Genomic DNA, 18,059 nt, shown 5'->3' with positions numbered 1-18,059 from the left:
CTCTGCGGCCGATTGAAGGTAGTATACACACCAATAATAATAATTACGTCGACGGCCGTTTTCGGTGGTAGTGGCGGCACATCTATACATGTATAATGTACATACGCTATGACATCATCGCACATGCGCGCGCGCGCGTGCCGTAGTTTCGAAGTCTCGTCACAATAATAATACATTGTTGGGTTCCAAGACTCGAGTGTGTCGCGGTCCGCGGTTCAGTCGCGCCCGATACGCCGTCAATCTTCGACGTCTTCGCCGATCATTTTTCAGTAGAGTTCTTTCTGATTTTCCCCACGATCTCCGCCACGCCACGACCGTAGGCCGATTCTATAATTTTCTCGTCCCACAACGACTGTAGTAGGTAGTCGCGGCTTCCCGTTCAAGTCTCCAGACGCGACGACATGGCCAATTACGTTACCTCAAAAGTAAGTGGCGCTTGTTTTATAGAATACCTATATATTTATTATTTATACATAGATATTATACCAATATATTGCCATTAGGTACTATCGTAATAAGGATATATAGGTTGCACTTGCACAAACGATTTACAGTCACACGACCAATACCTATTATTAATACTTATGCAATACATATATTATAATGCGATGTGTATATAAATTTAAAAAAAGTAGAATTTATAATTCATAACTGTTATCATTATATGCGATAAATTTTTAATTTACATTTTTCGTCTAGGTCGGGGCTCATATTATAGTAATCGGCTATATAGTATTTTGTATTGATTATAGAGTGGTAATATGACCAAAAAGTATAATATAATATTCATAACATACCCTAACTTTAGCCATTCAGTGGCGCGACATTTTTACTAAGAATCTACACGCCCCTTCATCATAAATATATTTATGTTATTGGAAATGTGGATATACCGGAGATGAGACGGGAGATACCTAGATAGTAGATACCTATACTATGTAATTATATTGTAATATTATACATTGTCCTAACCTTTATAGCCTATAGGTATATATGCTAACTGCTAAGCTTCTTATTATATACATATAATTATTAAGTTATACCGTACAGTCCGTATACATCATAATAATTGCACGGTTTTCTCACTTACTGATTATAACCATAATATTATTATTTTTTTAAGAAAAAACGGTGATCGACCTTATATATAGACATATAGTGTAGAGCGAAGAGCATAGCAAAATAAGAATTCGATTATTTTGTATCTTTATCGACTTTATCCATCATAAATCATAATATGTCACAGTCTTTAGTAAAGAGCGCCTAAATTTATGCATAATGTATCAAACAAACGGTATAACATTACTGAAATATTGATTATATTGTTGTTTAATTTTTAATTTTGTTAAATAGTGGAATGAATTCGTTAGTCTAATCGTTCAAAATGATTCAATGATATAAGTTTTAAATAGAATCTGGTTATTTGTATTTATTGATTATTGTTACCATTGTTGATGTGACGTAACTAATTACATTATAATTAGTAATATCAAAAAGAATTCGATAAACTTAATAGGAATTTATTTCTCATTAAAACGTATAATATCAATAATTTCTTAAATATATTTTGTTTAATATGATTATTTAATATTTCTAGAACATACTAAAAAACGATTTAAAATATTTGTTTCTTTTGTAAGTAGGTATATTTATTAATTGACAATTATGAAGTAAAAAATAAATAATTTTGTCACAGTTTATTGTTTATTAAACTTAACCTTTATCAGATAATTAAAAGCAGTAGATAATAATATGGATAATTTATTAGTAATTCTAAATATTTTAATGTATAGTCGATGTTGATCTTAAAAAACAGCTATGAAAAATATTAATTTCGAGATTTGTGGTATAACAATATATGTCATAATGTCATCTATTCATGTTTGCAATGTATAAGATACAAATTAGTATCATGTGCAATCATTTATTAAATAATAGTGAATAATAAGTGTATTAAAATATACCCAATTACACCACACGTGTAAACGTAGGTACAGACCTGGCTCAAGGGGTCCGTAGGTGACATAGGCCCACGCCTAGGGCGGTATTTAACATTTTTGTATTATAGTTTATAGAGTATAGATATTATGTAATGATGTAATATTTACATGTAAGGGGCAGAAAAACTTAAGTTTGCCTATGTGTGTTTAAACACTTAAGCCGGGCCTGCGTAGGTATATTAATTATGTTGTCCAAAAAGCTAAAACACGTTCGACACCTAAATTATAGTAAATAGGTACTAAATAATACTATAGCTCATTTTTTAAAACATTGAAAGTCCTAACTTAGCTGCCCTGAAAAAAATATTTTACGTTATTTATTTGATTCCAATTATTATTCTGAACTTCCGTGGACATATTTTATTGATTACTTTAAATTGTATATAATAAACCATATATAATAATTGTTTTATAATTAGGAAGCTAACACTTAATAGGTAAGTTCATATAAAGTAGGTATTTTTTTTTTATCTTCTAATTTATGTTTGTACAGTAATTATTTAGTTTTCTTATTCTAAGATAACCATTACATTTTTTAATTATTTAGGTATGTACTGGCAAGTGGCAGTACTTAAAAATATAATGTATTTATTAAGTAAAAAATATGTTTTCGTCTAATAATAATTTACCAAAAATTGATCAATCAATGTATTTAGCCATAGTTAACAGATTTTAGCGTTTAGTCATACTTCACAGTAAACATTGATTGTAAAATGAGTTTAACATGTTAATAATGTATATGATTAATTTAGAATGATGCATAGAAATAAAAAATGTAAATACGTGAGTTGCAGATGATGAATTTCAATATTTATATAAATGTTAATGCAACATGATAGTATTATGGTACATCACATGCAATAATATGCTTTATGACTCTATAGTCTATATTATAAGCCTAAAGAATAGAGATTATTTAATAAAGATGTTTATATGTTGTTCATTTTAATTTTTTAAACACTAATGTGCATTGTGCATTTAGTATTAAAACACGTGATTTGTACACAACACCTTTTAACAATCATATAAAATACTAGTATTTATTATAATTTTTTCATTTAGATCGCTAATAAATTAAAACCAATATTAATGGCATAAAAAATATTGATATTATATTGTTGGACTAAAATGTTTAATCATAGGATAAATATAAATTTAAATAGGTAATAATTTATTACCTTAAATTTCTATTTAATAATAATACATTAAATTGATAAAATTTCTAATTTTTTCTAGTGTACTCCTACCGTGTTTGCATCATCAAATTTTGATGCAAAAGAAGATGCGATTGCTCTTAAAAAGGCTATGAAAGGCTTTGGATGTGATCAAAAAGTCATAATTGATGTGATTGCCAATCGAGGTGTTGTGCAGCGCATTGAAATTGCAGAGGCCTTCAAGACATTGTATGGAAAGGTAAAAAATCAATATAAATCAAAATATTTTACCTTTAAGTTATTATTGTTAGAGTGTAGAATATGGTTTAATAACATAGTTCATATTATAATGATGAAAACAATGTTTAGGATCTGAAAAAAGAATTAAAAAACGAACTAAGTGGACACTTCGAGGGCACCGTGTTGGCATTGATGACGCCACTTCCGGACTTGTATGCAAAGGAGTTGCACGACGCTATCTCTGGAATAGGCACCCACGAGGAAGTGCTTGTTGAGATATTATGTACATTAAGCAATTTTGGTGTACGAACAGTTTCTGAATGTTATGAAAAACGTAAGTAACCCAATTACATAAATCGTAAATACCGTTTGTTTTGAAAAATTATTCACCTACCATTAAATATGATTTACAATAAAATGACATAATATGCAAGTATAATATGTTGATCGATTAAGTTTATATTATTGCTTTTTGATACTAATATTGAAATTCATAATTTGTTTAAAATTCGAATAAAATATACTCGTAGGTATTAAAATTTATATGACCATATTAATTTATTCATAAACAAATAAATTAATCAAAATAAATTTAACAAACTATATACAACGTGCTTGAAATGATACCTATGCGATAACTTTTCTATTGTATTTAACGTTTGGGTTTTTATTTTATATTCAATGTTTGACAATGTAATCAACATAAAAAAAGAGAAACATACCTAGTCAATATTAAGTTTTTTTTTATCGTGTCTTAAAAATTTACATTATAATGAGTAATAACATTGGGATGGTCATAAATTATTTGCATAACTAAATAAAACTTATTTTTACACACAAATTTCACTCATTTTTTGTTTTTAATTTAAAATTTTTAAACTAACTTTAGTACTAAGTATATTAAAACATTGAGAAATAATAGCGTATTTTATTATTTTCATTGATATAAATCAATAATTAAGCGTATTTAGACTTTTATTGTTTTAATATATTATGTTTAATGACTTAAATGAATTTAAATATTTGTATTTTCCAAGCACTTGAATGACTATTAATATCAATTGACGTTTGACATTATTCATGTCATAGCAGTTTTGAAATTCATTATAGTTCTAATTTTAAATACCAAGTACAGCATTTACCTTATGTATTATTTTTTACTCAATTTTTATTTGGAAAATTATAACAGTTTTTTTTGGAGGGTGGGCAGGACTGCAGGAGAGAAATAAACGCTAAATGTACTTTTCTCACAACCAAAACAGATGATTTTTTAAACATATAATTATTTTTATTTATCATTAGGTATAGAAAATCTATTTGGGATAATCTAAACGACAACTAAAATTGTGAAGTTTTCATTGATTTTAATTTATGATTATTTAATAAAACTGGTCAGGTCTTAAATGAAGAAAAAACGAAAAGAGAGACCACTAACTAGTAACTAACACTTGGTCGCGGTAAATCTTGTCTGTCAGTGATAATTTTTATTGGTTTTGTTTACCTTGTCCAAATATTATTATGTCTGTCATTTTTCTTGTTACAAATTCTATATTAATTATTTATTGAATTTATTTGATTCAAGTTGTAAATATATTCACATGATATTATATTATTATTTATTTAATAATAATATAAGAATCATAGTTCATATATATCTTTATTCGAAATACTTTTAAGGTTTTATCATCACATAATTTAAAATGATTTACTTATTTCAAAAATATTTTTTAAATTTAATCTAAGTTTAAATTATTAATATAATTTTATCAATATTTAAATTCTTCAACATTTACGTTGTAAAATATATAAAATAAAATTCAATAGGTATTGATTTTATTATATTATAAACACGAAAATGTATTTACCTATACTATATAGTTAGGTTACTGATTTTCGACCAAATAATTATTCCTGTATACTATATAGTTATTAACTTATGTATCTATTTATCCTTGAAGTAAACGATGATTAGTAAGTACTTTTCTTCTTGGTGGGAGTCGGTACATAGCTAAGCTGAGATACTATCAAAAAGACTTTTTCTTCATATATTTCATTGTTCAAAATATGTTCACCAAACTTGACCTTCTTATCAAATAAAGTTTAAAATAATAATAACAATTTTAAAGACTGCAGTTAATGTTTTGTGTCAATAGTTATATAATTATATTTATAACGTCTGGTTAACGATTTAATGAATAATATAGAATTGAATGAATTTGTTGGCACCATTATCTTAATAATACGACACTTATAATAAAACTTGTATTTTTTTTGAAAAACTGTTAAATATTAATGATGGTATTATATATTATACATAAATTATAGTTTAAGCATAAATATTGTTCTGAAAACATAAATTATAGTAAATGTGTAGCATTTAAACTTCAACTCATATATATATATATTAAAATATAATAAGCAACGTTGATAGATATATAGTGTTAGTGTATGAATGTATATGATATATCTACTGGTTTGTGAAATAGTATACGAAAATAAAATTCTCTATCCTGATTTATATCTAAACGCAGTCACTTTTTTTTCATATTGACTGATTCGTATAATTTCGAATTGGTAATATTATAATATAATATTTTTTAAATCACGTTTTTGATTATTCACGCGTTTCAACAACCGCTGTTAAATGTTTATCGACCTTTGACGAGTATTTTAAATTCTTAGATATCTAATAATATTATATATGATTGACGACGACGTCCGTCGTTTTTGGACAGCATTAAATATATATATTATATTATGTGTATATAATTCTTTTCGTAATTTAAACCATTAGTTATTTTTCATTAATGAAAATAAAAACTCAAAAATCAATTCACCAAAACCAGTTGTCTATATAATAAATGTGTAATCACTTTTTTAAACAGGCTGCACAAACGCAAGCTATATATATATTATATTGACTCTTGACTGTAGTATGTACAATATTATACGTAATAATAATAATAATTGATGAAAGTATTACATACTACATACATGACAAACGTCGTGTCACGTTTATTATTTCAGAAGCATAATACAATTACCGGACATCATTACGAATTTGTTCGATATGGTTACTGCGTCTATTTGAATCTATGAAAATTAACCGAAAGACCGCTCCCCTCCCGCGTGGCCACGTAAAATATGTCTATATGTACCTATATGTCACGAATTTAAAATATAAATTAAAACTTTCATCGACTGCAGTTGTTTAATAATTAGTAATTCTACACCATAGCGAGGTAGTAATAAAATACACAATTGTTTTAACATCAGTGTTTAAAGTATTATCTGTGGTTTGAGTAGTTTTTATAATAATATACTTTTTTGTACTTAAATAATATAATATATAGGTAAATAAATATTTTCAGTTCAGCCGCATTTACAAAATTTAATATTACTGCATATATTATATTTATATAGTTAAAACGCGATTGTATAAGAAAACTCTATGAATAATGGTAATTTTTGTATAGATATTTCTTTAAACCATAAACTAAATATGTCTTGTTTTAAAAATAAGAATATTAGTTATTTATAAGTACAGTTACAGTAAAGCTTACCTAAATCAAAAATATCGTATTGTACACATTCGACTGCAATGCGATAGAATCATTAGAATCACATTATTTTCAAGCGATTGATCCATTTGGTGTGTTAAATCCACGTTATTTGCTTCGTTTATGTATTCAATGGCTCAATAATATATATACTCACTCATATATATGTGTGGTGACTATTGAACATGTGTTTATTTTATACGGCTAAAATAGAACGAGGAATTTAAAACAACTATTTCTACACCTTATCACTGTCATTCTTCTAATACCACTGGTATGTCGGACATTTTAGAATTGGAAAGTAACACCATATATCAGACTTGTGTAGTATATTATTTGCAGGTTTATTTAAAAATAATCTCAGTAATTATTATCACACAATTGTCATGCATACATCATACATTGTTTGCGATTTGTGAATTGCGTTTTTTACCAATTAAAAATGTTTATTTTAAAACTATTTATTATCATTAAAATATATACTAATTCGAGGTATTATAATAATATCATAATATTATAATATTATATTTTTATAGTTTTGCGAACATCAAACTTTTACTAACAAATAAAATGTATTATATTTCAGTTTACGGGCACAGTCTCGAAAAGGATATTAAAGGTGACACATCTGGCCATTTCAAACGTCTTTGCGTATCGTTAAGTATGGTAAGGTATAAATATATTATAATACATTTTAATACCTTACTGTTACTTGTTAGGTATAGGTTAGATTATAGGATGTACTGTATTTTTTAAAATGTATTTTGATATTTGGTTAAATTTAAATAGGTACAGACGTATAGTTTATTAATTAAATAGATAGTAGGTAAGTATTTATAATATGATTAATAAACTTTGCTCTGTTTTTGTTAAAATTAGAAACTGATTGTTGAACTGTAAGTACTCTATCTAGTATATAGTTTATACAACTTTTAAGTCTGTAATAATAGTATATTGTACAGTTTGTACACATGATGTCACCAATTAGTAATAACAAATTTAAAGTACATATTGAAGTATAATAATTCAGCGATATTTCCAAAACATATTTAATCGAGATATATTTGTAAAGTTTAGACGAATATTTACTACTTTGATTGATTAAATACATACAAAAATATAAACTTAGAAATTATAATTTTATATATAGATATTTATTTTGTGCGTAAGTAGTAAAGAGTTTAGATAGTCAGATATTATGCATAATATGTGACGCACATTATAGGCGCTATTAGAGTGAGTCACAGTTTTTAATGAATGCGATTTTTTTCATTTATTTTCATTGACATTAAGCGCAATGTGAAATTCTCATGGTCGCTTATACAGTTATCATCGACTGATTGTATTTTGGTATGATTAAACATTGTTTTAACGTTAGTATTTAGTTTGATTTTAAGGCTATGTTTTAAGATTATATATTATAGCATATTCCTACTAATTTATTTTGAACATTAAAATTTCAGATGTGGGTTGGTCATTATAAATAAACTACGTATTATACAATATTTTTATTAGTATTTGATAAAATTGTTGAATTGTAAATAATTATATAATATATACCTATAGGTATAAACCATATATTAAAAAATATATAAAACTCGTGTTAAGTGTTATAAAACATTATACCTCTATATACGAGTGTGAAACATAATTAAATGATTATATAAGATTTTAAAGGCCTTAATTCAGTAGTTAATTTGAATAGAATTTATAAGGTATGTTAACCCGTGGACATCGTCAGATTTAAGGCTAAGTAAGTTGTAAATTACGTTTATCTGAGAACTATCGATTACCGTTAGAATAAAAGGATTATCTCTTGATCTTTGCACATATTAAACGTGCATGTGAAAATGGAATATGCAGTCTAGTGCCCACTGCCTATGAAAACTCACTTAATATAGTCAAAGTTTAATTAATTACATTAAATTACATTATAAATACTTATATCAAATATGGAAATATGAAAATTCTTGTAAATTTTATTTCACAAATAAATGTATGTATACATGTAACATTTATTTTTTTCGAATACTGAATGTACAATTTAATTTTTCAGGGAAACCGAGATGAAACGCCCACAGTTGATGAGAACGCAGCGCGTTTAGACGCCGAGGCTTTATACAATGCAGGAGAAAAAATAAAATGGGGCACAGATGAATCGGAATTCAACAGGATTTTGGTTACAAAAAGTTACCAGCATTTGAGACGTGTATTTGTGGAGTATGAAAAACTGGCTTCTAAGGACTTGGAAGAATCAATCAAAAGCGAATTTTCTGGAGACATTTGCATGGGTCTATTATCCTTAGGTACAAATAATTTGCACCTTTATTTTTATACAGAGATTTTAAAATATTTTTTTTAGTTGGACATAAAAAATTTATCTATTTTTCATTATATATTATAAATCTGATAATATATAACAAATAACATATAGGTATGTCCTATATATGATGCCATGATGGTTTATGAGTCACGTATTATTAAAATAATTGTCCGTATTGTATATTTTCAGTGAAATGTGTGAAGAGCAAAGTCGACTTTTTCGCTGAGCGTTTACATAAGAGTATGGCCGGCTTAGGAACAGATGATAAAACGCTGATAAGAATCATCGTGTCTAGATCGGAAATCGACCTCGGAGACATAAAACAAGTGTTCGAAAAGAAGTACGGTAAAAGTTTGGAGTCATGGGTCACTGTAAGTTTTTTGTTCATAGTTTTTACTTAATTTTTTTAATTTACAACAATAAGTTAACTTAATTAATTAATCATACATTTGACATTTTTTCAGGGAGATACCTCTGGAGACTACAGGAAATTATTGTTAAAAATTATTGCTTAAACGACGGTTTCATTTTTTTATTCGCTGGTGATTTTTCATTTATACATAAAATTATTATTTTTAAATCATTATATTATTGTTATTTATAATAATTTTTCACCAATTATTTTATAATATACATTAATTTTAATTTTAATTTTATAAAAAAAGTACGTTTAGGATCTTAATTATATTGTGACGTTTTCTAAGTGTGAACCTATTGGATTTTTATACTTATGGCTTAATTTTACTATACATTTAATATGCCTATTTATTGTTTAATATTGACTGACCAAAATATATTAACATGGTGTTCAATAAAAATGTCAGTAATACATAATTTAAAATTTGAATACTGTACTTGAACTAACAATATTACTATTTTAAAATCTGCTGCTTTTGTGTGAAATTATTTTGCGTATTTATATTCTATTTTAAATCCTTTAGATTAAACTACATAAAACCTAAATATAATGTAACTTAGTTGGAAGAACCTTGTTACGATTACGTTACAATAATTTTATTCAACTACATACATAATAAAAACAATAGTATTAGTTGTATTATTTTAATTTTTAATAGTTATTAAAAGTAGTTATCAGGTGTTAAAAATTTAAATGTATTTAAACATCGTAAATAGATATAATAATTTTGGAAAAAATTATTTAACGTTAAATGTATATCTACTTGTTTTTTATGGTAATAATATCGGGGAATTGTAAGTTCCTACAGGAGAATAACAGGTAAAAATTACATACGTTAATTCCTATATATGTAATGTGTAAGTGTAAGCTCCTACACGGCGGAAGACAGGTACATATGTAAAAAAAAATATACTATAATTTATATAATATTATAACTATAAGTTATCAGACTGATACGATATGAAAATCATATATAAATTAGACGATTTGTGATTATTTAATTGACAATTACCTATACATAAAATAATAGTATTTTTCCATCGAAAATATAGGCGAAACAAATAACAATCTTCTGATTGAATACATACGAGTCATACGACAAACCATTGATTATAAATACTTATATTTATAATCAGTGGACAAACCCATGTGAAAGTTTTCATTCAGATTTTAATTCATTCAAATTTTTATCAACAACATCCACACATTTCAAATATTATTGAAATTCTCAAATTATTTCAAGTTATACATACATACCGAAAAAAGAAAATTTTATAAATCAAAAAATAGTAGAGTACTTAAGAAAAAAATGTATCAATACGATTATGTTAAACATTTTAGAAATAAACCACATAAAATATAATATAATTATGTTATTGTTTTATTATATTAAAATGTATGACAGTATCATATGATATAAAGATATAATTGATATTACAATTATTACATTGATTACTTATAAATTATATTATTATATAGAATGCGGTATTTTTATTTTTACAATTACGAATTACTACATAATAATAATATATATTACGCAGTGTAGGTATGTACCTTTTTTTACCATGTAGGAACATACCTATGTACCTATTTATTATTGTGTATGAATTTACATATTAATATATTATGTATCTTATTCTATCGTATCCATATATAGGAACTAATATATGTATTTTTTAATTTTTTACCTGCTAAGTCTCATGTAGGAATTTGCATTCACCCGTACTGTCAACTAAAATATTGAACAATTTATTGTCTGAAGTAAACAGGTAAAAATAAGGTCCATAGTAAATTTCGTAAACTCCAAAAACCGCACACTTTTGGTAGGTTAAAACCGCACAAATTTAATAGATTAAAACCGCACATGCAATTTTAAAAATTTCATCTAAGTACTATCATCGGTGTGATAATTTATCACTTATAATCATTTAATCAACTTTATTTTTTTAAATAAAATTTTAATAATCAAAAATTTTTCAAATACTGAGATGTTATTATGAGTAACATATTTTAAGACAAATAAATTTAAATCAGATTTTTTTCTCTTTTCTATTAGTAACATCAATTATTTTGTTTGCAACATGAGCCATTGGTAAAAACTAACAATATTGTAATGTTAAATGGTGTATTTAGACTTATTTAAGTTAAGTGTTATTAAATCACAAATATTTAGTTTATTTAAATGTATGAATTAATAAGAGATAATATAAGTGTACCCTCATTTATATTTTCAAAATTCTTGAAAAAAACCTTTTAGTTACCTAGTCCTAGTGATTCGATTATTTCGATAATTGAATGCACCTATCATCTATAAAATTATACTGTACGTTTTACTATGAATCTGCATTATACAAATATTAGGAGAAAATATATGCATACCCATCGGCCACCACGACTCACAAACGAGTAAATCATGCCCTTGTATGTCTACTTAATATCGGGCATTAATTCTGTTTCTGGATATATTATTTCCGGTGACTTTTATCCAATTTAAGTACAGTCTTCCAGCATTACCCTGCAGGTACGGAATACGGTGGTATTTTGTATATTACCTAGGTATGTATCACTTTACTGTCTTTACTTATATCCAGCCTGAAGTTACTAGGAAACAGGTGACTCGTTAAATACCAATGGCTTCTCGTTCGTAATAAAATAATTGTTTATTTAATTATTGCTAACTGCAATCATGTTAAGGTATTAAATGTGCATAATTAATAGTAACTGATCAAACGCACTTTCTTAGGCGTTTTGTATAGGCTAATTAAGTATATTTGTGGTGGCTAACTTTGTTGTTGCCAAGCCAGTACTACAATAAGGCGTTATTCTGTCACGTGTTGTATGGCAAATACAACTTATGTATTTGATCATGAATCATGATATTAAATATTAATATATTATGATCTTAATTCTTCAGATTTGGGTGTGTTATTTAGCTTCCAAAGTTTTAAAATCATTTTTAGTTAATATTACTTCTTAATTTTTTTCTTATTTTAAATCGATATCTGTAGTAGTTATGCTAACCAAATGTCCAACTATTTTTTTTCGAAACTGTGCTTTCTTTACTTAACAAAAAATATTTCAGAGCATTATTTAACATAAGTTAACCATTCACCAGCAATTTTAATTAGGTAACCGCGTGAAACGTGCAATCAACTTATGAACATCTTTAAAGACAAAGAGTTTAAATAATTATCTGTCTATTATATTTAAATAATAGTATAAAAAGGGGAAAATTAGGTAACCACTCCGCTCCGCTGTACAACCTTCATATATATCAAAAACACTAAAATTAAATTTCATCTTACAGGTAGTTACTACGATAAAACTATGCAACACTCGTTTGATATACAAAATATAAACTAGATACCTACACAATACTGCAGCCTGCAGGTTATCCTATAAGTGCCACTAGTGTCAGGGTAACATATCTCAAAACCAAATTTCAGTTTTGATTTACATTTTATTACAATAATTTTGATGTGTCATATTATAATAAATAATTTTGTATGAAAGATATTATATTGTTTCATTAAAAATAACACATACTTTTAAAGATAAAAACAACAAAATTATTCAATATAATTCACATACAATTGTGTTCTTATCTATAACTAATCTATATAATTTTGGTAAAATGACTAATGAGCATAGTTTGGGCGATTGTAAACTCCGCCACAATGCCGGTTAAATAAATAGGTAATGAAACGGTGTAATGTAAACTCTGCCATAGTGCCCAGTATTATTTTCTCACTTGTAATGATGTATGATGAGTAGGTACATAGAAATTCTGCTCACCTTCTTACATAAAATACGTTGACATCAGTTGCGTTGACAAACGTTAAAATTGCTAAAATCGATATTAGTTTAATATAACCATACGTCATATTTATAGATTATTTAACGTAATATACATAATATGTGTCATGGAATTGTTCAGACAATTATTATTTTTATCTTTAGATTTTGTATATTTTTTGGCATACCTTACTATTATTTGATAAGAACAATTATTATTATAAAAATTATAAATTTTGTTTTTAATAATAATGTTTTACAGTTATTAATTTTATACTGTTATACGTGATTTTCTTCTCTGGCGGAGTTTACACTAATAAAAGGTACCTGTTTATAGCGGAGTTTACATGAGCCCCATAGCTTATGAGTTATGACGTAGGTAATCGTTTATCCGTTTATGCGTAAAAATTAAAAACTGTAATTTTGATTTACGTTCGAGTTCAGGTTGACGACTAGGTACTGATTACTATTATAGCGGTAATAGTTCACTAAAAAATTACACTTCTTATTTGACCGTGATACACTTTAACACTTTACGTACGTTGTGGACTTACCCTGCAGTGGCGTCATTTCAATTTTCTTTTAATGCATGGTGTATACTGTATAGAGCAGGCGACTTGAGCGCAAGCCACTATCGATTATTTAGGCCAATCAAATTACTACAATATTGGATTTTAAATACCTACGCAAATATAATATACCTTGTGTGGTCCAAATGACGCCACTGTTACCCTGACCATAAATACTAACGCACCACGCACGGACGGATGCGGCATTATACAAAAATTTGTTTGCCATTTGCCAACAACCAACACCAACACAACAACTATACTGATATCATTGTTAGTCCCAGTAACATCGTCGCATCTACACCTATTCTATTCTCAGTTGTTCAAGTTCAAATAGTCAATTATAGTTCATTTAAAGCTCAAAAGGCTCTATGCGAGTGAGAACTATTGTTTCTTCTCCGTAACTTAAGAAAATATGGGCCCGGGGAAATATAATTTTAGGGGCCTTTAATATTTGTTAAATGCAATTTAAAAAAGACAGTGAACATAAAAATAACATATATAGAATCAGTGAACAACATTTATAGACATTATAGTTACAGACCATAAATTTATTTTTATTAATTGTATAATATTAAAATAATTATAAGTTATAATATCCGTGCAAATTAAAAATATTAAATGTTAATTAATGTTTAATAAATGTTTAATAAAAGCAATAAAATCATGAAATTTCAGTGCCACATTAATATTTAATCCTAAACAGGTACCCGGGCCCGAAGCTGTAGCCTCCCTAGCCTCCCCCCCCCATAAGTTGGGCACTGTTGTTATGATTGTAACTGATGACTTATGTTGATCGGTAACGTATGTATCATTATAGAACACAACTTTTGACTTTTGTTCATGTATGTTTATTAAAAAGCGTATATTATGTTTATAATGTTTATGGTTTAGAATCCTGTATAACCATAGCCTTAAGCCTATAAGGTCTATGTGTATAACCGTAACCTTATCTCATTAATATCAATGGCTTTGATAAGCCACAGAAATCACAATTAAAATATTGTGATAACGTTGAAAGTAACAGTCAACAGATCACAGAACAATTTCTAAATATTATGAGAATTTTACAATATTGTGTTCAGTAAATTGCGTTTAGTGTATGTACTATGTAATTATTAGTTATAATTTTTTTCTTTTTTTTAACCTTGGTAATTATTAATTTCATCCAGAAATTGAAATAATTCAAAAGAAATTGAACCATCTAGTGTATACAAGTTTAAAAATGGAAGTTTATACAAAAGCTCCGACTGACTACAAAATTGAAAACGTCAATATTTCATCAAGGTAATAATATCATAATTAGGATTTAGGACGATTATATATATCACCTGTATATTTTACCAGAGAAAAACATATGCATTTCACTGGTGCTAACTTTTGACCTGTAAAATAAACAAATTCTACCAGAATTATTTTGAAATTTTATGTTGAATGTCATAGATCAAACATAGGCTATATTTGTTATTGTTTAAATATTTGAAATGTTTGATTATCGTGTAAATTATGATAGTAATATATAGGGTTTGGATTTAAATTCATTTGCATCTTAGTTTTTGGAATGTCTTCACAATGCTTTCTAAGCTACAAATCTGTTTCAAGTATTCTGTATTCTAACCACAACATTTTTTTGAAGCATTTTTGAAGATTATATACTTTTTAATGGATTTTTATTTTTTAGAACATATTTGACTTATTTCTCGTATTATTATGAGTAAAAAAGTTGACTTCATTGAAATATATGTATTACATGATACTGCATACTATAAATTATTTTCATTTTGAACTTAACATCAGGATCAGATAAACTAGTTTTAAATTAGTCAAGGCTGAAATTGTAAAATTGCAAATTGCTGTTATTGTACAGTGTAATATAAATTTATTTAATTTTTTACTCATTTTTTTATTTTGTATTTTTTACATAAAAATTTGAATTTATTTGATAAATAATGCATTTTTTGTATTTTTAGGACATTTTTTTTAGAGTTTTTAGGTCATAATTGTATTTTTTGAAAGTGCATTAATATATGAGCCCTAATAATATAATGTTTTGTAAAGTTGATGAATTGACATTCTGCAATGTGAAACTATAAAACTAAATTTTTATAACGATACCTAATCAATAATCAATAATAATATTTCATAAATTTAGTATTAAATTGGATTACATTTTTTTTTTACAGTATCTATGGAACTTATAATTATTTAGTATCAGTTGAATTTTCAATTTATAAAACTGTTTCTAAAATCAATAGAATTTACATGTGCTCAGTATTTAATTGTAAATTTTAATTTGGTATATTAATGTATTCTTACAGCAAACTGAAACAGGTTGGATTTACGTGTTTGTACTTTTTTAATCAAGTCTTCCTCAAGTGAGGTGTTATCGTACTCACCTCGGTTTTATAGAATTACATACATAGTAAATTTGAGATCGACAGAATCAGTTTAGTGTTATTAGTCTTAAAATTACCATAATAGTGAGTTGAAAAACTATCAAACTTAAAGATGTATTATAGATTTTTAAAATAATTTGATTTTTAATAAAGTTTTTTTTAAATTGTTTCAATTTATAATTTTGTTATTTAAAAATTTAAATATTGTATAAAACTAACTTACGAACACAAATAGTGTTAACTCATTCTATTATTGAAGCCAACCACATACAATTATTTATGAATAAGAAGGAAACAGTATATGTGGATGTGATTTCCTCTTAATCTTAACAGTTTTGAGATTAGTTGTAGTATCCATTTTTTTTTGAACAAAATTTTCAAATAGTAAGGTTTTACCATGTTTTTAGTAAATATTGTTTTTAATAAATGAAAATATAGGTATTCCTTGCTTTAATTGATTTCTATACCTTACTTATATTTATTATTTATTAACTTGAAATATTATTAAAAAATAAGAAATAATATTATAATTAATAATTAAATAATAATATTATATTAATATTATTATTATTGACCTATCAAAAGAGTAAATGTTATAATTAGTGAACAGTTAAAATTGATAACTGATTAACATTTTTTTAATCAACAACCTTCAATAAAATATTTCACCAAGTAAATTTAATGTCACGAGTTATCTGTAAATGTATATTATCATAGACTATACTATACACTATATACCAGGGGTGGCCAACGAGAAAAGATCGCGAGCGACCAAATATATTAATAAAATATATGGAAGAGCCAAAATGTAAAAAAAAAAATGCGATCATTCATTAATAAATATAAATATACATAAATTCATGTTAAAAAATTATTTTTGTAAAAATGTTACGATAAGATGCGAGCCGCATGCGACTCTCAGACTGCGGTTTGGCCACCCCTGCTATGTACTATGCTAATATTTAGACAACCAATGTGTATGGCTACCATAATATGATCTTAACTCATTATTTATATACATCTAGAATCAAAGGAAAAAATTGACTATCATTTTATGGCTGCATGATTTTATAATGACACATGCATAAAGAACTATAGATTGACCAAACTCTAATCTGAAATGAAATAATAATAATAATAATAACTGTAATTACAAATATCTATAAAAAATATTTTCTTGGTCATGGTGAGACATAAATGATTTCTATTTAGATATAAGAAACAATTAATGTTTGTTATAGATACCATAATTTTATAAATTTAAACATATTATAATACTGTTTGTAGATAATTTATTTAACTGTAGTAAAATCTATTAGTTTATTTTTATCCACAAATTGATTATATTCATTGTATAAATTATTATATACTAGTCATCACTTAGTGATTTGAAGTGATGAATGTAATTCACTATAGTTGTGATAGACCTCATTTAATTTTAAATGTAACTTAAATTATGCAAGGTTTCCAGTTCTGAATCAAAATGAATCAATGTTTTTTTTTCTAATTATCTCATAAATTAATCAAATATATTTAAATTATAAAATAAAATAATATATTAAACATTTTATAAATAAATAATCTTTGTAAGTAAAAGTTTATAT

The 18,059-nt window shown here is 26.0% G+C and overlaps 1 protein-coding gene across 1 annotated transcript; it reads left to right on the top strand.

Annotated features, from left to right (window-relative positions):
* The first annotated feature begins 162 nt into the window (after positions 1–162).
* On the top strand, positions 163–9,927 carry LOC132932315 (annexin B9-like). The gene is made up of 7 exons (XM_060998630.1): positions 163–425; positions 3,237–3,413; positions 3,524–3,728; positions 7,541–7,620; positions 9,011–9,260; positions 9,467–9,648; positions 9,742–9,927. The coding sequence occupies exons 1-7, from the start codon at positions 402–404 to the stop codon at positions 9,790–9,792; spliced, it is 969 nt and encodes a 322-aa protein (XP_060854613.1). The 5' UTR covers positions 163–401; the 3' UTR covers positions 9,793–9,927.
* The last annotated feature ends 8,132 nt before the right edge of the window (positions 9,928–18,059 follow it).

Source organism: Rhopalosiphum padi, chromosome 1, assembly GCF_020882245.1.
Source record: "Rhopalosiphum padi isolate XX-2018 chromosome 1, ASM2088224v1, whole genome shotgun sequence".
Lineage (NCBI taxonomy): Eukaryota > Metazoa > Arthropoda > Insecta > Hemiptera > Aphididae > Rhopalosiphum > Rhopalosiphum padi.
The sequence above is the reverse complement of the archived record's forward strand: the minus strand, read 5'-3'. Positions and strand labels throughout refer to the sequence as shown.